Genomic DNA, 27,685 nt, shown 5'->3' on the forward strand with positions numbered 1-27,685 from the left:
ATGTGGTATCGCTATACTTGGGTAGAGTAGCAGAATGTATTTTGGGGTGTAATTTGTTGTTGTATGCATATGCTGTGTGTGAGAAATAACCTGATAATATGACAATTTTGTAAAAAAAAAAAAAAAAAAACTTCATTTTGCAAATAATTGCAGGAAAAAAATACAACTTAAAAAAACTCACCATGCTACTTACTTAATACCTTGGAATGTCTACTTTCTAAAAAGGGGTCATTTGGGGGGTATTTGTACTTTCCTGACTTGTTAGTGTCTCAAGAAATGAGATACACCTAATGTACCAAAGGCCTGTTCAGATGTGATCAATTTTCAGTGATTGGCACCATACTTTTGTAGACTCTATAACTTTCACTTTATAATATATACTAATTTGGGTTAATTTTACCAAAGCTATGTAGCAGTATAAATTCTGGCCAAAATTTATGAAGAAAAATGACTAATTTGCAAAATTTTATGACAGAAACAAAGAAAAGGGCATTTTTTTCACGAAATTTACTGTCTTTTTTTTATTTATAGCACAAAAAATAAAAAACCCACTAGTGAAAAAAAGGATGCAAATTTCATATGGGTACAGTGTGCTGAAAATTGGTCTGGGTAGGAAGGGGGTGTAAGTGCCCTGTATTGAGGTGGTTAAAGCTCATTTCTTCTAATTTTAGTGAGTGGCCACGTGTCTTGTTAAATTCCCTACCGTGAAAAAGTTGTATCCCTATTGTGGGGTCACCAGTATGGTATTTGTAAATTTAAATCATATCCCCTCTCAAGCGTCTCTTCTCCAGAGAGAATTAGTTCAGTGCTCGCAACCTTTCTTCATAACTAATCTTCTCCAGACCCTTTATTAGATTTGTTGCCCTTCTTTGTACTCGATCCATTGCCAGTACATCCTTCCTGAGGAATGGTGCCCAGAACTGGACGGCATACTCTAGGTGCGGCCAGACCAGACCAGAGTCTTGTAGAGCTGGAGATTTATCACTTTATCCCTGGAGTTAATCCCCTTTTTAATGCATGCCAATATTCTGTTTGCTTTGTTAGCAGCAGCTTGGCATTGCATGCCATTGCTGAGCCTATCATCTATCATCTACTAGGACCCCCAGGTCCTTTTCCAGAGGTTCTCCCCCCAGTGTATAGATTGCATTCATATTTTTGCCACCCAAATGCATTATTTTACACTTTTCTACATTAACCACTTGCTTACTGGGTACTTAACCACTTGCTTACTGGGCAGTGTGGGTACTTAAACCCCTCCCCCCTCCTGCCCAGACCAATTTTCAGCTTTCAGCGCTGATGCAATTTGAATGACAATTGCGCGGTCATACAACACTGTACCCAAATGAAATGTTTATCATTTTTTTTCACACAAATAGAGATTTCTTTTGGTGTTTTTTTAATTGCTGCTGGATTTTTTATTTTTTGCTAAATAAAACAAAAAAAGGACTGAAAATTTTGAAAAAAAAAAACAAAACTGTTTCATAGTTTGTTATAAAATTTTGAAAACAGGTAATTTTTCTCCTTCACTGATGTGCGCTGATGAGGCTGCACTGATGGGCACCGATAGGCTGCGCTGATGGGCACTGATAGGTGGCACTGATGGACACTGATAAGCTGGCACTAATGGACACTGATGGGTGGCACTGATAAGCACCGATGAGGCGGCATCGATAGGTGGCACTGATGGTTGGCACTGAAGGGCACTGATAGGTGGCACTGAAGGGCACTGATGGGTGGCACTGATGATCACTGATGGGTAGCACTGATGGGCACTGGTAGGTGACACTGATAGGCAGCACTGATCTGTGGCAATGATTATGAGACACTGATGGGCATTGATTGGCAGCACTGGTGTGTATTGATGGGTGGTACTGGTAGGTGGCACAGGTAGGTACTGATAGGTGGCACTGGTAGGTGTCACAGTGGGCACTGGCAGCTGACACAGTGGGTACAGAAAATGCAGCCGCGGCTTTCTGTGTGAGGGACCAATGTCCCTCTGAAAGGAGCCGGTGAACAGCTTTTTTTTTCCCTCACGCTAATAGCGCGAGGGAAAAAAAAATACAGATTACCGATCTTCGGTTTACATCACGTGATCAGCCGGTATTGGCTGACAGCTGATCACGTTGTAAGGGGCTGGGATCGACCCCTTACTCTGATCTGTGATCAGCCGAGTTTCATAGACTGGCTGATCACAGAGCGCACCACACGCAACCTGCAGGGATATGCAGACAGCGCTTGCGCGCAACCTGCAGGGATATGCAGACAGTGCTTGTTCGGGAGTACGTTCATGGACATCCTCCGAAATCCAGATACACCGCGTCTACGGGCCTTCCTTTATCTAGATGGCAACTCACCTCCTCATAGAAGGTTAATAGATTGGTTTGGCAAGAACGATTCTTAATGAATCCATGCTGATTACTGCTAATGATACCGTTTTCATTACTAAAATCTTGTATATAGTCCCTTATCATCCCCTCCAAGAGCTTGCATACTATTGATGTTAGGCTAACTGGTCTGTAATTCCCAGGGATGTATTTTGGCCCTTTTTTTAAATATTGGTGCTACATTGGCTTTTCTCTAATCAGCTGGTACCATCCCAGTCAGTAGACGGTCAGTAAAAATTATGAACAATGGTCTGGCAATTACTTGACTGAGTTCCCTAAGTACCCTCGGGTGTAAGCCATCTGGTGCTGGTGTTTAATTAATGTTACGTTTCCCAAATCTATTGCTAATTCTGTCCTCTGTTAGCCCTGAGGGTGCTTCCTGTGATGTGTCATGAGGAAAAACACTGCAGTTTTGGTTACTGAGGCCCCCTGATTTCCTCGTGAAGACTGAGGAGAAGAGTAAATTCAATACCTTTGCCATCTCCCCATCCTTTGTAACCAGATGTCCTTCCTAATTCTTTATGGGGCCAATATGGTCTGTCCTCCCTTTTTTACTGTTTATAAACTTAAATAATTTCTTGGGATTTTTTTTGCTCTCCTCCGCTATTTGTCTTTTGTGTTCTATCTTAGCCGCCCTAATTTCACCCTTACGTGCCTTGTTGCATTCTTTGTAAAGTCTGAATGCTGATGATGATCCCTCAGCCTTGTATTTTTTGAAAGCCTTCTCCTTTGCTTTTATATGCATTTTTACATTAGAGTTAAGCCATCCAGGACTTTTGTTCGCTCTTTTAAATTTATTTCCCAATGGAATGCATTGGTTAATGCCGTTATTTAATATGCTCTTAAAGCAAACCCATCTCTCCTTCGTGTTCTTTGTTTCTAAGATTGTATCCTAATTTATATCTTCTAGCAAGGTTCATAGTTTAGGGAAGTTGGCTCTTTTGAAATTCAGTGTCTTTGTGTTTCCCTTGTGTTTCCTATTTGTGTGATTTATACTAAAGCCAATTGACCTTTTGATCGCTGTTTTCTAAATTGCCCCATATTTCCACATCTGTGATCAGGTCTGTATTGTTGGTAATCAGTAGATCTAGTAATGCCATGTTTATAGTTGGTGTGTCTACCATCTGACCCATGAAATTGTCTTGCAAGACATTTAGGAACTGGCAAGCCTTAGACGAATGCGTGGTTCCCTCCACCCAGTCTATGCCTGGATAATTAAAATCCCCCATTATGATAACACTTCCCATCCTTGCTGCTAATCCATATTGTGATAGGAGGTCCGTCTCCCCCACCTCCCTCAGGTTAGGGGGCCTCTGGCATACTCCCAGTTTTATTTTCCCCTTAGCTTCGTCCCTTTGGAGCTCTACCCATAAGGATTCCACCTCCTCCCTAGCTCCCTTATTGATGTCATCTCTCACATTCACTTGTACATAATAAATATATTATGTACAAGTATATATATATATATATATATATATATATATATATATATATATATATATATATATATATATATATATATATATATATATATATATATTCTTGATATATAGGCATACCCCCCTTTTTTACCCTCTCTATCCCTGCGATAAAGGCAATACCCTTAAATGATTGCCAGCCAATCATGAGAGCTGTTGAACCAGGTCTCTGAAATTCCCACAAAATCTAAATCCTCCTCGTTCAACAGTATCTCTAGTTCACCCATCTTGTCCACCAGGCTCCTGGAAATGGTGCACATGCCACGTGGTTTTGACCGATCGAATACTATCCTCTTATTGGGTGTCCCGAGATAGCAAATAGGACTTGTTACTATACTTACCTCGGGTTTATGTGCTTTAGTCATCCTACCACTAATGCCCCCAATACTACCCTCTGGAATATGTTCATTGCTGACTATCTCTACCTTTGGACCCTCCCCCCTGTCGCCTAGTTTAAAAACTCCTCTGACTTTTTTTGGCCATCTTCACACCCAGCAGATCTGCACCCTCCTCATTTAGGTGCAGTCCGTCCCTTCTATAGAACTGGTGACCAACTGAGAAGTTCTCCAGGAACCCAAACCCCCCCTTACTACACCAGCTCCTCAGCCACTTGTTTACTTCCCTAATTTCCCTCTGCCTTTCTGGTGTGGCTCGAGGTACCGGTAGTATTCCTGAGAATACTACCTTGGAGGTCCTTTTTCCTCAATTTAGCTCCTAAATCCCTAAAATCGTTCTTTAGCACACTCCATCTGCCTCTGACTTTGTCATTGGTGCCAACGTGCACCATGACAGCCAGGTCTTCCCCAGCCCCTCCCAGTAATCTGTCCACCAGATCCGTGGTGTGCCGAACCCGAGCGTCCAGGAGACAGCATACAGTTCGGCGCTTCAGGTCTTTGTCACAGTTTGCCCTCTCTGTCCTTCTAAGAACTGAGTCCCCTACCACCAGAATCCGTCTATCCTTTCCCTTCACTTCCCCCCACTCTCACTGAAGGAGAACTTCTCCTGGCAGCTAGGAGAGTCCCTCAGCTCAAGCAGTGCTGGTCCCTGACCGGTTTCACCAATGTCACTCAATGGAGCGTACTTATTGGGATGCTCCAGCCCAGGATTGGCCTCCCTGGCACTTTCCGCTCTATCCTTCCTGAATATCACCCATCTACTCGTTTCTAGTGCTGCACCTCTTTGTCTCCACCCGCCTCTGTACTGGCCCCTGTCAGCAGTTGCTGGGTACGTTCCCGGCTCTCCTTTAGTATGGAGGAACTTCTCAGTGCTGACAGTTGCTTCCCTAGATTCAGAACCTGGGCTTCCAGGGAAACAATGTGCTTACATTTTGCACAGTAGTATTCGCCCTCCATCAGATGATCAAGGAACACATACATGCCGCAAGATGTACGCCGAGTCTCATCTCCACACCTGCCGGGCATCGTACCTACTAATTTAATGAGGATTGGGAATTATACCCTGTCTAAATTAACTAACAACTAGCTTCCTGACACTCAGTCACATCACAGACAGTCGCAGCACAGACAGTCACAGAATAGTGAGTCACAGAATACTCAGTCACAGCTAAGACACATCACAGACAGTTACAGAACACTCGGTCAAAGCACAGACAGTCACAGCACAGTCACAGGACAGACAGTCACAGAACACTCGGTCAAAGCACCAACAGTCACAGTACAGACACAGGACAGACAGACAGTCACAGCACAGTCACAGGACAGACAGTCACAGCACAGTCACAGGACAGACAGTCACAGCACAGACACAGGACAGACAGTCACAGCACAGTCACAGGACAGAGTCACAGCACAGTCACAGGACAGACAGTCACAGCACAGACAGTCACAGCACTCAGTCACAGCGCAGACAGTCACAGCACAGGCAGTCACAGCACAGGCAGTCACAGCACAGGCAGTCACAGCACACACAGTAACATCACAGACATCCACAGTACAGACAGTCACAGCATAGTAAGTCAAAGTACAGACAGTCACAGCACACTTATGCCCTGTACACACGATTGCACATTCCGACAAAAAAATCCATTGGATTTTTTCTGACGGATGTTGGCTCAAACTTGTCTTGCATACATACAAGATACACAAAGTTGGTCAGAAATTCCGAATGTCAAGAATGTGGTGACGTACAACACGTACAACGAGCCGAGAAAAATGAAGTTCTATAGCCAGGGCGGCTCTTCTGCTTGATTCTGAGCATGCGTGGCACTTTGTGCGTCGGAATTGTCTACACACGATCGTAATTTACGCAAATGGATTTTGTTGTCAGAAAATTTTAGAGCCAGCTCTCAAACTTTGTGTGTCGGAAATTCTGATGGAAAAAGTCAGATGGAGCCCACACACGGTCGGAATTTCCGACAACAAGCTCTGATCGCACATTTTCCGTCAGAAAGTCCGACCATGTGTACAGGGCATAAGTCACAGCACAGACAATCACAGCACACTTACATACCTCCCAACTTTTTGAGATGGGAACGAGGGACACTTATTAGCAAAAGTAATTAGGCATAGGACACACACCCTGCCACGCTCCCTTAAAGGAAAATTATACAAAAAAATTATTAGTTAAACCCACAAGTGCTTTTTACCACTACTATTCCTTGATACAGATTGTTGAAATTTACAAATGCAGCAATTTACAAACTGGATGAAAGGTTTAGCACTGGGAAACACTTTTTGAAAGATAAATAGAGAATTTTATATACAACTATATAGATCAGACCAAAATGAGGGACAAATGAGGAGGACAGAGGGAGAGAGGGACTTTGTTCCAAATCAGGGACAGTCCCTCTAAATCAGGGACAGTTAGGAGGTATGCACTTAGTCACAGCACAAACAGTCACAGTACAGACAGTCACAGTACAGACAGTCACAGCACAGACAGCCACACTCAGTCACCACGAAGACAGTTGCAGCACGCAGACCACACACACACACAGCACAACCATAGAGCATGGGCAGATCACACATTCAGCTACAGCACGCAAGCAGACTGCTAACAGACCACATACTTAGTCACAAGACACAGGCAGATTCACAGTTTCAGTGCACATACTACACAAAAACAGACAGCACACAGACAGACTGCACACTGGCAAAGCTAGTACCAGATTACCAGATAGGCAGAGTAGGCACCTGACCATGGGCCTCATGCTGTTTAAGGACCCCATGAAAACTGATCAAAATAATATTTATTTGATCTTGAAAGAAAATTACATTCAAGCTTTTTAAAACTACTACTACTACTTAATTACTCTATATAGAGAAAATACTGTATTAATGTAATGTACCCAATAACAACTTCAAGTACATAAACCATAGACATCAGGTTCACATTACATTTTGTCTCTTAAAAACTCATCTTCTTTCAGCTGTCAGTTTGTAAAAAGTTTGGTGCAACCTGCGTGTTTGTACAGTAGTCATGGTCTTCTCCATCTAGCGGCCGACATGCACGCTACTTAGTTCAATGTTATCCCACTATAGTGAGTGCACGAAAAACCTTGAGAAACCTGTGAGGAAGACCCCAAAGCTTCAACTGCCTAGGGGCCTCCACAGAGTTTAATCTGGCACTTGGCACAGCACATGTGCATGTGTGGCAGAGATGCACTGAATAGTTTTTTATTGCCCAAACTTTAGTGTATACTATAAAACTAACTTGTACAGTCTATAAAAGCTGACATTACCTAAGATAAGCAATTTTGCTGATAGCTGAAACTGTAAAGAGTCCAAACATTTAGTGTTAAAATATTCTGCTTCACTAAGCCACCAGAGCCCCCCAAAATACACTGACTTCAAGACACAACTCCCACTTGCACGCTTGATCGGTGGGGAGGTTCTCTAAGTACCATTTTCAGAGAGTCACTATTTGAATAGGAACATCTGTGGTCCCCAGCAGCACAGCGAAAATTTTATTGGGACTGCTATATCTCAGATAGTTTAGCTTAGGCATTTATAGCTGGTAATGGTACACTTTAATAACTAGATATAAGCACAGTTAGCTGAACCAGCCATTCAATGCCTTTAATTGCAGCAACTGTAACGATACTGTCACCCTACTAATATCAATAGCACAACTCCTGGGACATATGAATTCACGTCTCAACTCAAATAGAATGTGTCAGCAGGATCCACTTTGCATTTTCAATGTAAAGCAGACCTTCAGTGTCTTTTTATACTGGCTTATTTTAGCATTCTCTCTTCATCTTAGAATACCAATGCACGGAAAAGTAGAAATTTCTATCTCCAAGCACTTTTTTTAATATGTCTTGTCTATTTCCTGCTTTATTCCCTTACGCTATTGATGTAGGAAACTCTACTATTATTGCCTCCTTTGATAAAATCCATCACAAATCCCAGGAGTCTTCGGGCTTTTATTTCTTTTTCTTCTTTTTTTTTTTATCATGAGATTTTGGGGGAGGGTGGAGTAGGGCAGGGGACAACAGGAGTAGGGCCAAAGTTGGCTGGGGGAGGGTGGAGACGGTTGGAGACAATTTTCTGCATCAGAGGAAGAGCCAGCCAATATGAAACAAACGTACCAGAGCAAACATGTACACACACAAAGGGTTGGAAGCACTGTGTTTGTAGTGCAGAAGAGCGCTGGCTTCAGCCAGTTAAAATGGCCACAGTGACATACTGAAGGATGAGTGCAGTTACAGCCTACCTTTTTCATTGAAAAAGACAGATTTTTAAAAAATGAAGTGGATAAATCACATAATCAAACTTTTTATATGCTGCATGTATATTTTTCAAAATGTATAAAGTTTGACTGAAGTTCCTCTTTAAGGAAAAATATATGTTTTTGCTTTAACTAAAATTTTAAATCTCTAGTATTGAAACTTATAGAAGGGTTGCTGTTAAGTTTATTTTGCTGACGTTGATTAAAAATATCTTCTCCAATTTGTATGATAACCCAAAACTATTTTGCTGCTAGGCTATATAGTACAATTTGCTTTTTATACAGTATCTCTTGGGGACTACAACCAAGAGATCTCTGCATTAATGTGTATATCTACATCCAACTTCTCAAACAATAGTAAGGGAGATCCTGTTTGTTTACACGGGCATGTTTCAAACTAGCCTGGCCTCAAATATATACATATTCATTGAATGATTACAAAATTTAAGGCAAACTTCACTGTACAAGTATATTCTATAATAAGTAAATACATAATTCGTCAAAATATCTTAACAGAAGAAGTTAACATATACATAAGACACTGATAACATAGAGCAGGGGTCTCCAAACTATGGCCCACCAGTTGTTCAGGAACTACAATTCTTAAACGTAGGGTCACATTTATACTTCTTTCATTTTAGGCCAATTGCTTTTTTTTGCACTCAGCTTACCCGACCAACTAGATAGCTTCAGCATCACACTAATAAAAAGAGGCGTCATAACCACACAAGGCACAAGGAGGTTGGGGGAAGAGAGAGACAGATTGCCTTCTCTGCCTTTGTACACTTCGAACCAACGATCACTCAACTGTTAGCAGTTTGGTTCTCAGTGGGCAAATTCTAATTGCACAGTTCACAGATCTACCAAGAAAAATGCATAAACCATGCATAGAAAGAAACTGTGAGGGCCCAGACAGATTGCTCTGGCAGGCTACACAAACATTTGGCTCAAATTAAATGCCACATTATTTTATTGTCATATAGAACAAAATATAATAATAAAAGATAAAAAGCTGAAAACTGAAAATTGATTTACTGTCATGAGTATAAACTTTACAAAAAAATATATTAATAAAGAGCTTAGCTACAGGATTTTACCTGTTGTGTGTGAAGGTGAGAAACTCCATGGAAACATAGCAATGGATTTAAAGCGGGGGTCCACCTATCTATCTTTTTTTTTTTTGGAGTTCATTCAAAAACTTTTCTTCTCATCATTATCTACTCACATGTTCTGTGTAATAAGTCCGCCTGTGTCTGATTTAGTTGTAAAGAATAACTTATAAAATTCACTGAAGGCGGTTTCCATCTTCATTGTGGGCATTTGAAGCCCACAAGCATGTATTTCCTGGATGCAGTGAATGCTGTGCTCCCAGCATTCACCGAGATGTTGTGATGATGCTGTTGCACAATGCATGCTGGGAAGCCTGAGACTAGCTCCCAGGGGACTGTGGGAGGTCTGGGAGAGGCTAGAAACACGCCTACTCCCATGGGAGGAAAACCAGGAAGTGCTAAGAAGATTAGAAAAAAAAAGGTAATTACGGCGATTTAAATTTTTTTACACAGCATGTCAGCATCTAGGCAAGGAAGAGAATGCATAGAGATAATGTTCAAAATTTGGGTGGAACCCCGCTTTAATTTTACCAACATATTCACTGTAACTAATAAAGCAATGTTTACGGCAGGTTTCAAAATACTGTCATACGAGGTGAGACCGTGAGCAAAAAAGTGAAAATCAGTGTAAGAGTGCTACCCAACATTAAATTCAATGTGTAATAAATTCATATAACCATAGCACAGTTATATACCATAGTGCAACATAAACTAGCTGGTTAATCGAACGAATTGATAAATGACAATAAAGTAAATATAGTCCACATAAAGTTCATAAGCTTCCACAATCTTCATAGTGCTGATTCAAATTTTAATTGTGCAAATAAAGTGCCAAGTGTGCTGAAACAAATATTCCATGCAATCCGTGCTCCCCTCCTGTGTGCCCTCTCACTCACTCACACAGGAGGGGAGCTTTTGTGGATGGCTGGGCTTTGTTGTCCTTCAGGCTGTATCTCAGGCTGTAGCTCAAGTTATCGCTCATTAATGTGCGCTCATAGGGTATTAATAAATGGCAGAGAGAAGAAATATAGTGTAATTCTGTTTATGTTAACAATAAAAACAAGTAAAATCCACTCACATATAAAAACACGCTGTATTGTATAAAAAAAATGGAAATCGGAAGTAGGCATCGACTTGTGTCTCACTGACCGGAAATTACGTCACCACCCGCGGTCCCTGACGTGTTTTGCCCCTCCCACGAGACATAATCAAAGGATATCCTTTAATAACGTCTCGAGGGATGGACGAAACGCATCAGTTGACCGTGAGTGGTGACGTCTTTTTCCGGACAGTGAGACACAAGTCGATGCCTACTTCCAGTTTCCATTTTTTATACGTTACAGCGTGTTTTTACATGTGAGTAGATGTTTTTATTGTTAAAATAAACAGAATTAACACTACATTTCTTCTCTCTGCCATTTATTATTACCCTATGAGCGTACACTGAAGATAACTTGAGATACAAAGGCCCGTAGATGTGGTGTATCTGGATTTTGCAAAAGCATTTGACACAGTTCCCCATAAAAGTTTACTGTACAAAGTAAGGTCCGTTGGCATGGACCACAGGGTGAGTACATGGATTGAAAACTGGCTACTAGGGCAAGTTCAGAGGGTGGTGATAAATGGGGAATACTCAGAATTTTCAGGGGTGGGTAGTGGGGTCCCCCAGGGTTCTGTGCTAGGATCAATCCTGTTTAATTTGTTCATAAATGACCTGATGGGGTAAACAGATCAATCTCTGTATTTGCAGATGACACTAAGCTAAGCAGGGCAATAACTTTTCCGCAGCATGTGGAAACCTTGCAAGAAGATCTGAACAAATTAATGGGGTGGGCAAATGAGGTTTAATGTAGAAAAATGTAAAATAATGCATTTGGGTGGCAAGATATAGATGCAATCTACTCACTAAGGGGTGAACCTCTGGGGGAATCTAGGATGAAAAAAGAACCTGGGGGTCCTAGTAGATGATAGGCTCAGCAATGGCATCCAATGCCAAGCTGCTACTAACAAAGTAAACAGAATATTGGAATGCATTAGAAAGGAGATTAACTCCAGGGATAAATCGATAATTCTCCCACTCTACAAGACTTTGGTCTGGCTTCACCTAGAGTATGCTGTCCAGTTCTGGGCACCAGTCCTCAGGAAGGATGTACTGGAAATGGAGTGAGTACAAAGAAGGGCAACAAAGCTAATAAAGGGTCTGGAGGATATTAGTTATGAAGAAAAGTTGCGAGCATTGAACTTATTCGCTCTGGAGAAGAGGCGCTTGAGAGGTGATATGTTTTAAATTTACAAATACCATACTGGTGACCCCACAATAGGGATAAAACTTTTTCGCGGAAGGGAGTTTAATAAGACACATGGCCACGATCACGTGGTAAACAGCCATGCCCAATGTCTGTTCACCCCCCTCGGTGGCGAGCGGTGTCTCCGTGACATGCCGCCACCGAAGGTACAGGGCTGCGCGCACACGATCGCGTGCATGCCCTGTTTAAATGGACAGACGTCATATGACGCCCGCCCAGAACAAGAGCTGCGCCGCCTGGCCACAATATGACGGCCAGCGGGCTGCAAGCAGTTAACCTTAAACTGCGTTAAGGGTTCTTTACTATAAGAGTGGTAAGGATGTGGAATTCCTTCCACAGGCGTTGGTTTCAGCGGGGGGCATCGATAGTTTGATGTAACTATGCACAGCCTGAGATACAGCCTGAAGGACAACAAAGCCCAGCCATCTACACAAGCGAGAAAGACTTCTATTATGGGAGTCCATAGCATCTGGTGAGTGAGAGGGCACACTGGAGGGGAGCAAGGATTGCACAGAATATTTGTTTCAGCACACTTGGCACTTTATTTGCACAATGTAAATTTGAATCTGCACTATGAAGATTGTGAAAGCTTATGAACTTTATGTGGAATTCATTTATTGTCATTTATTTAATAATTTGATTAACCAGCTAGTTATATTGCACTATGGTATATAACTGTGCTATGGTTATATGAATTTATTACACATTGAATTTAATGTTGGGTAGCACTCTTACACTGACTTTCACATTTCAAAAGGCACAGTCACCTTTTAAGAGCAGCAACTCAAATAATATTTTTTGCACTTACCGAGTTTTATTTATGATAATTTACACTTATCCTTTAGCACAGGAGTGTATATTGGTGTATTATTACATACACTTATATACTTATTTATTGTGAGCAAAAATGAACACATATTGTTAAAGTTATAAGTCTTGTTCTCAAATGTATTATTATTATTAGCATTATTATTATACAGGTTTTATATATCGCCAACAGTTTGCGCAGCGCTTAACAAAATAAAGGCAGACATTACAGTTACATTACAATTTGGTACAAGAGGAAATAAGAGGGCCCTGCTCATTAGAGCTTGCAATCTAAAAACGAAGGGTCAATTGACAAAAGGTAATAGCTGTGGGGGATGAGCTAATGGAGGAAGTAAAACAGTGTAATGCCCCGTACACACGGTCGGACTTTGTTCGGACATTCCGACAACAAAATCCTAGGATTTTTTCCGACGGATGTTGGCTCAAACTTGTTTTGCATACACACGGTCACACAAAGTTGTCGGAAAATCCGTTCATTCTAAACGCGGTGACGTAAAACACGTACGTCGGGACTATAAACGGGGCAGTGGCCAATAGCTTTCATCTCTTTATTTATTCTGAGCATGCGTGGCACTTTGTCCGTCGGATTTGTGTACACACGATCGGAATTTCCGACAACAGATTTTGTTGTCGGAAAATTTTATATCCTGCTCTCAAACTTTGTGTGTCGGAAAATCTGATGGAAAATGTGTGATGGAGCCTACACACGGTCGGAATTTCCGACAACAAGGTCCTATCACACATTTTCCGTCGGAACATCCAACCGTGTGTACGGGGCATTAGAAGCATGATAGGCTTCTTTAAAGAGTAGGATTTTCAGAGATCGTCTAAAGATGGATAGATTAGGGGACAGTCGGATAGATTGGGGTAGGGAATTCCAAAGGATGGGAGAAGCTCTGGAGAAATCTTGGAGGCGAGCATGGGAGGAGGTGACAGGGGAGCTAGAGAGAAGGAAGTCTTGGTATTTTGGGACTAGGTTAGTGATGTAGCTGGGGGCAGAGTTATGGATGGCTTTGTAAATTATTGTTAGTACTTTGATTTTTAATCGTTGGGTGAGCGGAAGCCAGTGGAGGGTTTGGCAGAGAGGGGTGGAGGACACTGAATGGTTGGCAAGGTGGATGAGACTTTATGGACAGAAGGAGGGGATAGTCTTTGTAAAGGTAATCCAATGAGGAGGGAGTTGCAGTAGTCGAGGCGAGATATAACCAGGGAGTGAATTAGAAGCTTGGTGGTGTCATTAGTTAAAAAGGGGCGTATTCTGGAAATGTTGTGGAGGCTAAGACGGCATGATTTGGACAGGAATTGTATGTAGGCCTGAAAGGACAGTTCAGAGTCTAAGGTTACCCCTAGCACCCTGGCATGTGGGGACGGACTGATAGATGTGCCATTGATCTTGACAGAGAAGTCAGGGGAGGAGGCACGGGGGGGAGGAAATATTAAGAGCTCAGTTTTAGATAGATTCAGTTTGAGGAAGTGGTTTGACATCCAGGCTGATATGTCTGTTAGTAATTCAGTGATGCGTGAGGAGATTGATGGGGTGAGCTGAGGGGCAGAGAGATAGATTTGGATGTCATCAGCATATAAATGGTAGTGGATGCCATGGGAGGCTATCAGCTGACCCAGTGAGGATGTGTAGATCAAGAATAGTAGAGGTCCAAGGACAGAACCTTGGGGGACCCCAACGGTAAGAGGAGTTGGTTGGAGAGGAGGAAGTGGAGTTGTAAGTGACACTGAAGGTGCGATGAGTTAGGTAAGATTCGAACAGATGGGGAGTGCAGCCATGGAGACCAAGCAAATTTAGTTTTTTGAGGAGGAGGGGGTGGTCAACTGTACCAAAGGCAGCGGAAAGGTCGAAGAGTAAGAGTACGGAATAATGACCGTTGGTTTTGGCTGTTAGTAAGTTGTTTGTGAGTTTTAAGAGGGCAGTTTCTGTGGAGTGCTGTGGGCGAAATCCAGACTGAAGGGGATCAAGGTGGTTATTCTCAATGAGGTGGTTGCTCAGTCCGTTGTAGACTAAACATTCAAGGAGTTTGGAGGCAAAAGGGAGTAAAGAGATGGGTCTTAGGTTGTTAAGATTGGTAGGGTCTAGCAAGGCCTTTTTTGGTATGGGAGTGACTAGCGAATGTTTTAGAGGGTTGGGGAAGATGCCAGTAGAGAGTGAGAGGTTGAAGATATGAGTTAAAGAGTGTAGGGTAGAGTCAGATGGTGACCGTAGTATTTGAGAAGGAACAGGGTCCAGGGGGCAAGAAGTTAGGTGGGCGTTAGAAAAAAGTTTAGTGACTTTCTCTATAGTAGCTGGGTTAAAAGAGGGAAGGATTGAATGTGCAGGAGGACAAGGAGTGTAAAGTTAGGGAGATATCTGTAGAGCAGAGATCTCGAGACGAATTGTCTCGATCTTATTTTTGTGACTTAGTCTTATGCCACAGATACTCAAGAGTGCGGCTACGTTTTTTTGAGGCTTCTGGTATTGTCTGTCTGCCAGGGTTGTAGTGGTCGGGGCCTGATTCTGTGTGTAGTGAGCGGGGCAAAGGTATCCAGGGTGGATGACAGTGACCTGTTGTAGACAGAATTGGCCAAGTTGGGGCAGGACAAGGATGAGATTTTGTCGTAGAGACAATCTGGTGGATTATGAAGTGGCACCAATCTGGAGGAGGTATATGAAGTTGATATAAGGGGTTGTAACCCTCCCTTACTCTATTCTTTACTCTAGCCTTTAAGTCTGGTACACACTAACAGTTTTTTTTTTCTTTCAACCCAGCAGGCTGAACAAAAGAAAACTGAAGAGCTCGGGAGGAGCTACTATACTACCAATCGGATGTTAGTACAGCGACCACTCCGCTATGCTATTGTGTTGTGACAGGGGGGCAGCCTCGCTGCCAGAACACACCGGTCAGCGCTCTCAGCCGATTGGCAGACCTTTTTCGTTAATGCCCCTTTGATAGAAGCCAGCCAAACAGCTGGCTTCTGTCGGACCGGCTGCCGTACACTTGGGCCGAATGTTGGTTGGTTTCTATTGAACAGGTCGATGCCACCCGACATTTGGCCCCTGTGTACAGCCCTTTAGTTCTAATTTAGGATAAGTATTCTATTTACATTTACCATTGTCCTAATCCATATTTAAAACAATTGTGTTTTTTTTTCTTTTTTACAATTTACAGGCAAAGATTTGAAGACATGGATAAATCTCCATCCAAACCTTACTCATCCAAGAAAAGGGTAAAAATACATCCCAACACTGTGACAGTTAAATACACATCCCACTATCCACAGCCTGGAGATGAGGGAAATGAAGATACCAGTGAAGAAAATGGGGGTTTTGTAGAGGAGAACCCTAAGAAAAGATTACTAGGTGATGCAAAGAAGAAAGGAAGAACCTTGTTTGGGACTATGGATGCTCGCCCAAAACAGACGCAAGATCCTGATAATGATCTTGCTCAGCAGTTACAAAGCTTTGCAGACAGCTCTATATTTCAATCCCGGAAAATGTGGGCAGTACTCTTTGGGTCAGCTATGGCTCATGGATGTGTAGCACTTATTACTAGACTGGTTTCTGACCGTTCCAAAGTGCCATCTCTGGAGTTAATATTCATTCGTTCTGTCATACAAGTCCTCTCTGTAATTATGGTGTGCTATTATAAAGAAGCTCCTTTTGGACCTCCGGGGTACAGACTACGGTTGTTATTCTATGGTGTGTGCAATGTCATTTCCATTACTTGTGCCTACACCTCATTCTCTATTGTCCCTCCAAGCAATGGCACAATTATGTGGAGAGCAACCACCACTGTTTTTAGTGCTGTTCTGGCCTTCTTGTTATTGGATGAACACATGCCAAATGTAGACATGATCACTGTTGTTTGCAGTGTGTTCGGGGCATGTTTGGTTATGATTCCAAATATTGTTAATGAAGAGAACTCCTTTCTTGGTGTCTGGAAAGAAGCATTTGGTTATACTATGACAGTAATGGCTGGACTTACAACAGCACTTTCCATGATAGTCTACAGGTCCATTAAAGAGAAGGTCAGCATGTGGACTGCTCTTTTCACCTTTGGGTGGACTGGGAGTATTTGGGGAGCCTGCACAATGTTTGTCCTTCAAGAGCCTATTATTCCTTTAGATGGAGAAACCTGGGGCTACCTTTTTGCAATCTGTCTATGTTCTACTGTGGCATTTCTTGGTGTTTATTATGCTTTATATAAATTTCACCCAGCCTTGGTCAGCACAGTGCAGCATTTGGAGATTGTTGTAGCCATGATCCTACAACTTCTTGTCCTACGCATGTTTCCCAGTGCTTACGACCTAATAGGTGGAGCAGTCATCATAATCAGCGTCTTTGCATTGGCTGGTTATAAACTGTACTTAGGAAGATTGGGTAGACAAGATTATCAAGAAATTCTAGACTCTCCCATTAAATGAGAGACAATTTCTTTGGTTGACTGTCTTGTGTTTGTAACAATGTTGCCTACTATACATTCCACCAATGAAGTGACCAATTTTAGGATTTCACTGCAATAGTGGAGGCAGTAATGAAAAAAAGACAAATATAGATATTAAAATATATTTTACATAATTTATTTTCTGTTACATACAACTAGTCTAATATACGGTAACAAATACTTTTATCAACTGCCTCATTTAGGAGAATTATGTAATTTTTTAGGGCATTAAATCTTGATGAGGTTGGTTGCAAAAAAAGGGTATTTTAGGTTGACATAATGAGCATATCATTTGTTACTTAATAACACAAACTCACTAATTTTATAATCATTATGGTTGTTTTCCTATATTGCCTTATAGTTGGAACACACCTTTTATTCCTAATAGCTTCTATGCAGGTCAGGCAGCACCAAAAGACTTCAGTGGGTTCTTGGGACTTGCTACCTTCTTAAAAGAAACCTGACATTAGGGAACCACAGAGGCGGCCATTGCAGAGCTGTCCCCCTGAAAATGCCAGTTGCCTGGCTGTCACATTTACCTTCCTACTTTAATGTTGCACTACCATCCCAGAACATTTGTGGATAAGGACTTTTTTACATATCATCAACTAACCTCCATACTATATCCGAGTATGTGATCTAAAAATTGTTGGGAAGGTTAGCAAAATTCAAAGAAACTAGCATTTTCAGAAGGAGGTCAGCCATTGCAGCCCTCATATTTTTCTTATGACAGCTTCACTTTTAGCAAGACCATCTTCTAAGATACTGTGAAAAAGCTTTCAGGAAGTTAGTGAGCTAATTACATAATTGGGTTGGAACACGGGGCCATCTAGTCTGACTACTGTTGCTCTGGTTGCAAGGAAAACAAAATTTGAACAGAACATCATAGCTAGCTGTAGAGTGAATTGATAAGGTACATTTTAATGTCATTAAATCAATGATATCATATATTTTAAATTATATTATGATGTATTAATTTTATTAAGGATGGAGTTTCCTTAAACGGTTGAATCTGATATCTGGTTTGTTGCTACTGCACATCATTATTTTTATACTTTCGCATTAAATGAGTCCCTTATTGCATTTTCATAGATTCCTCAATGCTGTAAATTGAATCTTCAAAAAGTAAGCCACCACACACAACCCCTTTTGACTTTTATACACAGACTCTACACAAAATGTGTTGTTCATTGTATGGTTATAGTTAGTATAATTTCATATACGAAATCCTAAAGATTTTATTTTTTGTTGCATTCAGAGCTTTGTTTTCCATTTTATGTACCAGATAATGTTATTGTAATTCCTTTCCAAATACACCAAAGTGGGGAAACATTTTTTTTTCAAGCACCAGACTGTAAACTTTGTGACTCATCCATAAAATATTTGATGTGCCAAACATATTTTTTTTTTCAGAAATACACAGCGCTCAGCAAATAGCAACTGTCACACATGGATGGCAGACTTGACTGGAGGTTTATGGCTTTGTCTCCTGCCTTACAGAGAAGGCACATTGCAATTTTGTTTATATGATGTATTTTAGGAGAAACGTTTTAAAAGCAGGGGAGTGTTTTTTTGTGCACATTGTGGCTTTAAAAAATATAATGGAATTTGTTTTATCTCGTGTTGGACAGATTGGCAAAGAGTCTATGCAGTACAACCCTCCTTTGAGTCTTTTGAGAATACTAATGTCAGTATATAATGCTAGATATTGCCATGAAAAGCTTGCTTGGATGGCCATCCTCCTATAATTAGCATTGGATCTTTCAACATGCTTTGACCCACAGATGAGGGTGTCACTGTGGGTATAGCCTACAGCTGGATCTTGTTATCCTCAGAACTCCCTTAAACCTAATACACATTGGGAGCCCTGACCCCCTGACATTTGTGGGGAGGCGCATCATGATCTTGAGTACTAGGAAGATGTTCCAATGTGAAAACCTCTAGAATGGCACATAGAGGGTTCCTTCAAACCAGACTTGTAATTTCCTGTATATCCCTTGTTGTTTTTCCTATTCATGCAATTATGAGAGACTATCTGCCCCTTCATACACAGTGGAGCTGATAATTCTCTGATATACCCAAATGGAGGAGCCACCATTGCAGAGTTTAAAATCCTAGTCTGGAATCTTGTGATCCACCAGGCTAACCAAACTGGTCATTTTTCTGACCAGTGAGGACACTAAAGTATTTCAGGCATTCAACAAACAGAAAAAAAGACAATGGGCAATGATTATGCAATGTGTGCTAAGCTTTCATTGGTTGTGTGTTATTGGCATGTTCTGTACCGTGTCTAAATACTACCTGTGATCCTGCCACAATTAAGTCTCTGCATGATACTTACCATGCTTACACATTAACATCCATAACTTGTAGTTGTGTCTTGGATGAAGAACCCTACTTTTATATGCCCTCATAAAAATAGTTGACAGAGAATAAAACAACACTTGTCTGGGTCTTACTGTAAATCAGAATGCCCACATTAGCGCTAGGAAGGTGTCAATTTGTTCTTTCATTGCAATCACATCTACACAATAGATTTGCCAATTAGGACCACAGACTGGAAATGTTCACTTCCACGGGCACTAGCTGGCCCTTCCTTAAACTCCAAAAGCAGTATACAGAGTATAAATGATTATCATCAATGGTTCACGTCTTACAGTTTGGAAAGCATGAAAGGGATATTTTCCTCAAAGCACATTTTAAAGGCACACTCACACTGGTGGGAAAATGATAAAACACACCTAGCACCTGTGATATATGTCTCTCCTTGGTGTCCCTTTCCTAGTCTGGAGGAATTGTAAAGTAGAAAGAAATTAAAAGGAAAGTAACTGCAGAGTCAAACACCATGACCACCTTCATTGTGAAACAACACAGTAGCACTTGTTAGGCAGAGTTTTTGCTTGTACTAAATAATTCAGCTCAGTCCACTCTTTCTTGCCCCAGCACCAGGCAGCATGAGCATGATAAAATTATATTTTAGAGACTGGTTGTCAGCTTATCATGGGTGCTCAACCTATGGCCCTCCAGCTCTTTTGAAACTACAAGTCCCATGAGGCATTGTAAGGCTGACACGCATGACTCCCAATGGCAGAGGCATGATGGGACTTGTAGTTTCGCAACAGCTGGAGGGCCACAGGTTGAGCAAACATGGATTACATAATCACATCTGTTTTTTGTATGGATCATCATGACCTTTTATAGTTATAGTGTTTCTGTTTTTAAGGCCTCATGCACATTGATAATTGAGCACTGGTGCACGAGGCTCCAACATTTAGGCATGGGTGGAAGGTACAGGCACACTGTCCAGCCTCACTGCCCTTCAAAGTCTGTGAAGCTGACAACTGCTAAAACTAGATGGTGCACTGAGCGGCACTTATGTTTAGTGTAGTAAGCGCTCAGGAATAAATGCCTGAAATGCAAACAGTCTGCAAATGTAAATACAATTTGGTGCACCATCCAGTTTCAGCAGCTGTCAACCTCTCATAGACTTTGACAGGCTGCGGGCAGCAGGGTGGACAGTGTGCCTGTACATTTCACCCATGCCTAAATTCCACAGTTTCTTGCACCAGGGCAATGTTCACAAGGTCTTAGTCATGCTACTGACCCATACTACAGGTAATATTCAAAAATATTTTAAATGTTTGACATAATATAGATGAGTATAGCTTAATGTCAAATAATTGAAAGCATTCTTTCCAGTAATATATTCATTACTGAAAATATTTGCTTGGTTAATAAAATATGTATGCTTATACTTTATCCACCTATTCATTCAGCATTGAACTATTCTGCGTGTCATTTGTTTCCCAAGATTTCCTCCTAGCAATGTGCTCTTGAAAAGGAAGTGATAAAAGTAAAGGCTCATAGGAAATCTATATAAGCTCATTGTCCTGGGAATCCTCTGTTCATTCAACACAACGCTGCACTTTTTTCATAAACAAAGGTGCTTTTAACTGAGTAAAAGACTGAGGAATTGCTTGTATATCCCCAAAACATAATGTGTTGGTAGAGAAATCACAAAGACTAGATGAAAACATCCAACTCACTGCCATGTCAAGACAACATTCCACCAATCTGCAATGTATTTTTCTAATGTTCTAGTGAAGGAGTGCCATGTTTTTTGTCTATAAGTGTTAACTGCACAATAAAAAAAATACTTGAAAGTGCTGAGTAGTGTTTTAATTAAAAAAAAAAAAAAAGAAGGTTGGGTTGAATTGTGAATGCGCTAATGGCCAGCTGCCCAGACATCACCTTTACAAGTGTGTGTGTGTGTGTGTGTGTGTGTGTGTGTACCAAATTCAGAATATGGCAGCCATTCTGATTTGTTTGAAACTAGCAAAGAGGGAAATTTGCACATGGTCAGGGCAATTTTCAAAACAGCATTCAGGGGGTCACCATCACCCTTTCAAGCTAGCTAGAAAAAAAATGTAACTTATCTACTCATCTGTCTCATCTAATTTGTATATGTAGTATACAATACATATGTATCTATATTCCCAGGAAAGGCAATGCAAAAGGCTCACTTAAATGCTGGTTGGCTTCCCGCTTGACAGTTCTTGTGCCTAGAAATGGGTTATTCAAGCATGTAGTGTTACCACATTTGAGGAAGGTGGGTAAGTCACATACTTTCCATAGAACTCATAGTACTGGGTATTTTCTTTTATCCTGGTGAGGTGAGGCTGGCAGTAAAGTGAACCTTTCAGTAATGTGAGCTCTAGTTCAGTGACTTAAAGTGGAGCTCCAGTCCCCATAAACCCCCGTGATCGTTAGTACTTGTACATTTAAGTTAGAATACTGCTAGAACAGTACAGGGGGTCCCTTAGTTACAAACATCCGACTTACAAACGACTCCTACTTACAAACGGAGGGAGACAACAGGAAGTGAGAGGAAATCTACCCCTAGGAAGGGAAATTCGCTCCTGTAAGAGCTATTATGGGGAAAAGGTACCTCCACTGATGCTTTATCACCAAGGCTTGTTTCCACAACAACCCAAAATTTTCAAAATCCAATTGTCATTGGGACACAAAGTGAGGTGAAATCTTCTTAACAGGGGCACAGACAGCAAAACAAATGTTATAGGGGTGTTAACCCTTCCCTATGCTATCCAAAAAGCTTAAAAATATTTTTTTTGGCTGGAGCTACACTTAAAAAATGTACCTGTTCTGACTTACAAACAGATTCAACTTAAGAACAAACCTACAGTCCCTAACTTGTTTGTAACCCAGGGACCCCCTGTAGTCATGCTGATTAGTTTTAAATCTTTAAAAATGTACCTGATTTCAGAAGCAGGCTGGTTTCCATCTATGATGTGGGCATCTGATGCCCGCTTGTGTCTTTTTCCGGGATTCGGTGCAGCTGGCTATCCTGCATGCACCTTCCGATTTCGCACCTGCGCAGTAATGACACTGCACGGCACAGTTGATTGCAGGCTGTCATGTATTCAAATACAAAAAGAACAGGAGGGTGCACCGACCTTGTGCATTACCAAATATAGAATTTATTTATAAAATAAAACAAGAAATATACTCACGAACGAGCTTTAAAACAAGGCTTATCAATACTCCAGCAATTGCGAGTAGTATCTCTAGATGCCTACAACCTGGACCAGATCTTGAAGGAACCAGATGGCATCGCAAGTGGCTTACGCGTTACGGGGGCGAACCCTCTTCCTCAGAGCCAAAGCGATGGATTAAAGGCACAAGGTCGATGCGCCCTCCTGTTCTTTTTGTATGTTTCAGTTCTAAGGATACCCATTATTCTGAAGAAGGTAGCAAGATCTGTGACATTCCATTGACTTTGCTAAGGGGGTTGGCTGCGCCACTTACTTAGTTGACCGGGCACCCGAGCACAGGAGATTGTTTTGTGTCATTTAGATGTATTCAAATACGGCAAGATTTCATTAGGCTTCCCAAAGACTCCTGGGATAGATGACATCGACATCCCAGGAGTCAATGGGAGTCTCCTAATGACTTCATCACCTAGACAGCCAGGACAGAAAGTGCCGCCCAAAGATATTTAAAAAAGGTATATAGAAAAATTTCATTTTAGCACTGCACACTGCCCTTATATGGACACATTGCCTTTTTTAGTCAATGTCATTGGTTAAAAATATGGGCATATGTCCATATAAGGGCACTGACATCATCAGCAACCCACCTCATTATTACATGTAGAGGACGCAGGGAATGACCTGGCCCGCAGCTGATTAGATTAAGAAAAAGCAAAATTTGATAGTCCAGATAGAGACACATTCAGAAATGCCTGAGGTCAGTAATAGCCATTTATACTATGTAGGATCCAAAAAATGGTACTCATCAAGGCTCCACTGTTCTATCCAGCCACGGATGTATCAGGTGTTGGGTTAGCAAATCCTGCCTATGCTCTATTCTCTGTTGCTGTAACAAACCAGGAACCACACTCTGATGATGTCACTTCTTTTAAAAAGCATGCTGGAAACCCTGCCTGAGATCTTCCCTCTCTGACACATTTCATGCTCTCTCTGGCTCAATAAAGCTTTTAGTGAGAAGTGATATCATTAAGGGTACAGATCCTGGTTTGTTATATTTGCTGCTGATCTATTGTATCACCTCTATTCCCAAATATCAGCAGGCATGCTAGTACATGTAGTTCCATAGATTTAACTGTGTATATCCTCATCTGCTGCCTTTGCAGCTTAAAGGGGAGCAATTGGGGGAGGTAAAAACACAACTTAGCTGTGTTTTTATCACTCTCCGACTGCAAGTGTAAATAAGGCCTTTACTTAGCCCCGGTTCACACTGAGGCAGCGCGACTTGCAGCGCGACTGCCTCAGGCGACCTGGACACGACAGAGGCGGCGACTTGCAAAACGACTTCTATATAGAAGTCTATGCAAGTCGCCTCAAGTCGCCCCCAAAGTAGTACAGGAACCTTTTTCTAAGTCGGAGCGACTTGCGTCGCTACGATTAGAACTGTTCCATTGTACAGAACGGGATGCTACTTGTCAGGCGGCTAAGTCGCCTGACAAGTCGTCCTAGTGTGAACCGACCCTAAGGGTCGGTTCACACTGGGGCGACTTGGGATCCGACTTGTACGCCCTCAAGTCGCCCCAAGTCGCCTCAGAAATAGATTCAATGGGAGTGAATGCTAGCGTCTTAATAGACGCTACTGAAGTCGCTCCGAGTTCAGAGCGTACTCCCTATACTACTTTGATCCGACTTGGTAGGCGACCTGTACCATAGAAATCAATGGAAGTCGCCTCCAAGTCGGATCTCTCTGTAAAGTCAAGAGACTTTGCAGGGAAAACCCCTCCCTCCCCCCCTCCCTCCCAGAGAGCTGATTGCCCTGTGATTGGCCACAGCCAAAGTCGCCTGTCATGGAGGCGACTTCAAGTCGCCTTGTAATTTGCTGAAGTCGCGCTGAAGTCGCGCTGAAGTCGCGCTGAAGCCGCGGTACAAAGTCGCGCTGAAGTCGTGTTGCCCCTGTGTGAATCGAGCCTTAGTGTGCCTTTGCTTTCTCCTAAACTTCCTGCACCTGCGTTATTCCCTGCGAGTTTCACCTTGTCATTTGTTACCAGCACCTGTGCATATCAGGTCTTCAGCCCGCTTCAGTGTGTCTCTGATTCTAGTGATAGTGATTCTAGTAATTCTTGTCTGTCTCTGTGAATTACTACTCACTCCTAGTGATCCTGTGTATTACTACTCGCTCCTAGTGAACCTGTGTATTACTACTTGCTCCTAGTGATCCTGTGTATCTCCATGCACTACTACCCATTCCTTTTGTATCTGTGTGTTTCTGTGCTGTACTGCCAGCTTGGACTGTACTACCTACTGAAAAACAAGCATATGAAGAATGCTCACCGGCCTCATGCTTTATCATAGGACTTATTCTTTCCCGATATTTTTTATTGGTAATTTTTACAGTCTAAGTACAATACAAATTATTATCATTATTATTATAATACAGGATTTATATAGCGCTAACAGTTTACACAGCGCTTTACAATATAAAAGTTACTGTACGAATACAATACAGTTACATAGTTACATAGTTACATAGTAGGTGAGGTTGAAAAAAGACACAAGTCCATCAAGTCCAACCTATGTGTGTGATTATGTGTCAGTATTACATTGTATATCCCTGTATGTTGCGGTCATTCAGGTGCTTATCTAATAGTTTCTTGAAGCTATCAATGCTCCCCACTGAGACCACCGCCTGTGGAAGGGAATTCCACATCCTTGCCGCTCTTACAGTAAAGAACCCTCTACGTAGTTTAAGGTTAAACCTCTTTTCTTCTAATTTTAATGAGTGGCCTCGAGTCTTGTTAAACTCTCTTCTGCGAAAAAGTTTTAACCCTATTGTGGGGTCACCAGTCCGGTATTTGTAAATTGAAATCATATCCCCTCTCAAGCGTCTCTTCTCCAGAGAGAATAAGTTCAGTGCTTGCAACCTTTCCTCATAACTAAGATCCTCCAGACCCTTTATTAGCTTTGTTGCCCTTCTTTGTACTCGCTCCATTTCCAGTACATCCTTCCTGAGGACTGGTGCCCAGAACTGGACCGCATACTCTAGGTGCGGCCGGACCAGAGTCTTGTAGAGCGGGAGAATTATCGTTTTATCTCTGGAGTTGATCCCCCTTTTAATCCATGCCAATATTCTATTTGCTTTGTTAGCAGCAGCTTGGCATTGCATGCCATTGCTGAGCCGATCATCTACTAGGACCCCCAGGTCCTTTTCCATCCTAGATTCCCCCAGAGGTTCTCCCCCCAGTGTATAGATTGCATTCATATTTTTGCCACCCAAATGCATTATTTTACATTTTTCTACATTGAACCTCATTTGCCATGTAGTTGCCCACCCCATTAATTTGTTCAGGTCTTTTTGCAAGGTTTCCATGTCCTGCGGAGAAGTTATTGCCCTGCTTAGCTTAGTATCGTCTGCAAATACAGAGATTGAACTGTTTATCCCATCCTCTAGATCGTTTATGAACAAATTAAATAGGATTGGTCCCAGCACAGAACCCTGGGGAACCCCACTACCCACCCCTGACCAATGCAGAAAGAATAGAAGGGCCCTGCTCGTGGAGCTTACAAGCTAAAGGGAGAGGGATTTGGTACAAAAGGTAATAGCTGCAGGGGATGATCTGATGGAGGTGACCCAGATACAGTTCTTAGGTGGAGGTGGGTAGGCTTCCTGAATAAGTGAGTTTTCGAAGGATCGCCTAAAGGCAGACAGGGTTGGAGCTTACCGGAAATACTGGGGCAGGGAGTTCGAGAGGATGGGAGAAGCCCTGGGGAGGTCCTGGAGGTGAGCATCAGAGAAGGTAACAAGGGAGCTAGAGAGCAGGAGGTCTTAGGAGGAGTGGGGAGGACGACTTGGAAGATATCTCCAGATGAGGTTGGTGATGTAGCCGATGGTGAGGCGATGGTGTGGATGGCCTTGTATGTTGTGGTTAATATTTAGTATTTTATATAATGGGGTAGGGGAAGCCAGTGAGATTGGCATAGAGGAGCAGCAGTCACGGATCAGTTAGTAAGATGTATTAGTCTAGCAGCAGCATTCATAATAGACATAAGCAGGGATAGCATGTGTAAAGGTAGGCTAGTTAGGAGGGAGTTGCAGTAGTCAAGGCGGAAAATAACCAATGAGTATATAAGTTGTTTTGTGGTGTCATTAGTCAGGAAGAATTCAAAGTCTAGGATTACACCTAGCACCCTGGCATGTGTGGAGGGACCAATGGTTGTACCGATGATCTCAATGGTAAAGTCATGGGGAGTGGTTCCAGGAGGAGGAAATATTACAAGCTTAGTTTTAGAAAAATTACGTTTGAGGAAGTGGTATGACATCCATACTGACATGTTGCTCAGTAGGTTTGTAATACGTGAGGAGATTGGGGGGAGAGATATATCTAGGAGGAGAGATATATCTAGGTCTCGCCAGCATACAGGTGGAATTGAAAGCCATGAGAGGTTTTCAACTGGCCCAGGGAAGAGTTATAGAGAGAGAATAGGAGGGGTCCAAGGATGGAGCCTTGGGGTACCCCAACAAAAAGAGCAAGAGGAGCGGAGGAGGTGGTGTTGTATGTGACACTGAAAGTTTGATGAGATAAGTAGGAGGAGAACCAAGAAAGAGCAGAGTCATGGAGGCCAAGGGAGTGGAGTTTATTGAGTAGGAGTGGGTGGTCAACTGTGTCAAAGGCAGCAGAAAGTTCCAGGAGTATGAGTATGGAGTAATTGCCATTGGTTTTAGCAATTAGTAGGTCATTGGTGAGTTTTAGTAGAACAGTTTTAGTCGAATATTGTGGGCGGAAGCCAGACTGCAGGGGATCGAGAAGTTTGATGTCAGGGAGGTAGCAGCTCATGTGATTAAGGACAAGTCGTTCAGGAAGCTTGGAGGCAAACAGGACCAAGAAGATGGGTCTCAAGTTTTTCAAACAGGTGGGGTCCAGTGAGGGTTTTTCAAGTATAGGGGTAACCA

The 27,685-nt window shown here is 42.1% G+C and overlaps 1 protein-coding gene across 1 annotated transcript in view; it reads left to right on the top strand.

Moving 5' to 3' along the window:
* Positions 1-21,393, top strand: part of SLC35G2 (solute carrier family 35 member G2) — a 63,484-nt gene extending 42,091 nt beyond the window's left edge. The window contains exon 2 of the mRNA XM_073625488.1: positions 15,956-21,393. Coding sequence (XP_073481589.1) covers positions 15,972-17,210 — 1,239 coding nt within the window. The 5' untranslated portion in view covers positions 15,956-15,971 and the 3' untranslated portion in view covers positions 17,211-21,393. The remainder of the gene's footprint in view (positions 1-15,955) is intronic.
* The last annotated feature ends 6,292 nt before the right edge of the window (positions 21,394-27,685 follow it).

Source organism: Aquarana catesbeiana, linkage group LG04 (assembly GCF_042186555.1).
Source record: "Aquarana catesbeiana isolate 2022-GZ linkage group LG04, ASM4218655v1, whole genome shotgun sequence".
In the NCBI taxonomy this organism is placed as follows: domain Eukaryota; kingdom Metazoa; phylum Chordata; class Amphibia; order Anura; family Ranidae; genus Aquarana; species Aquarana catesbeiana.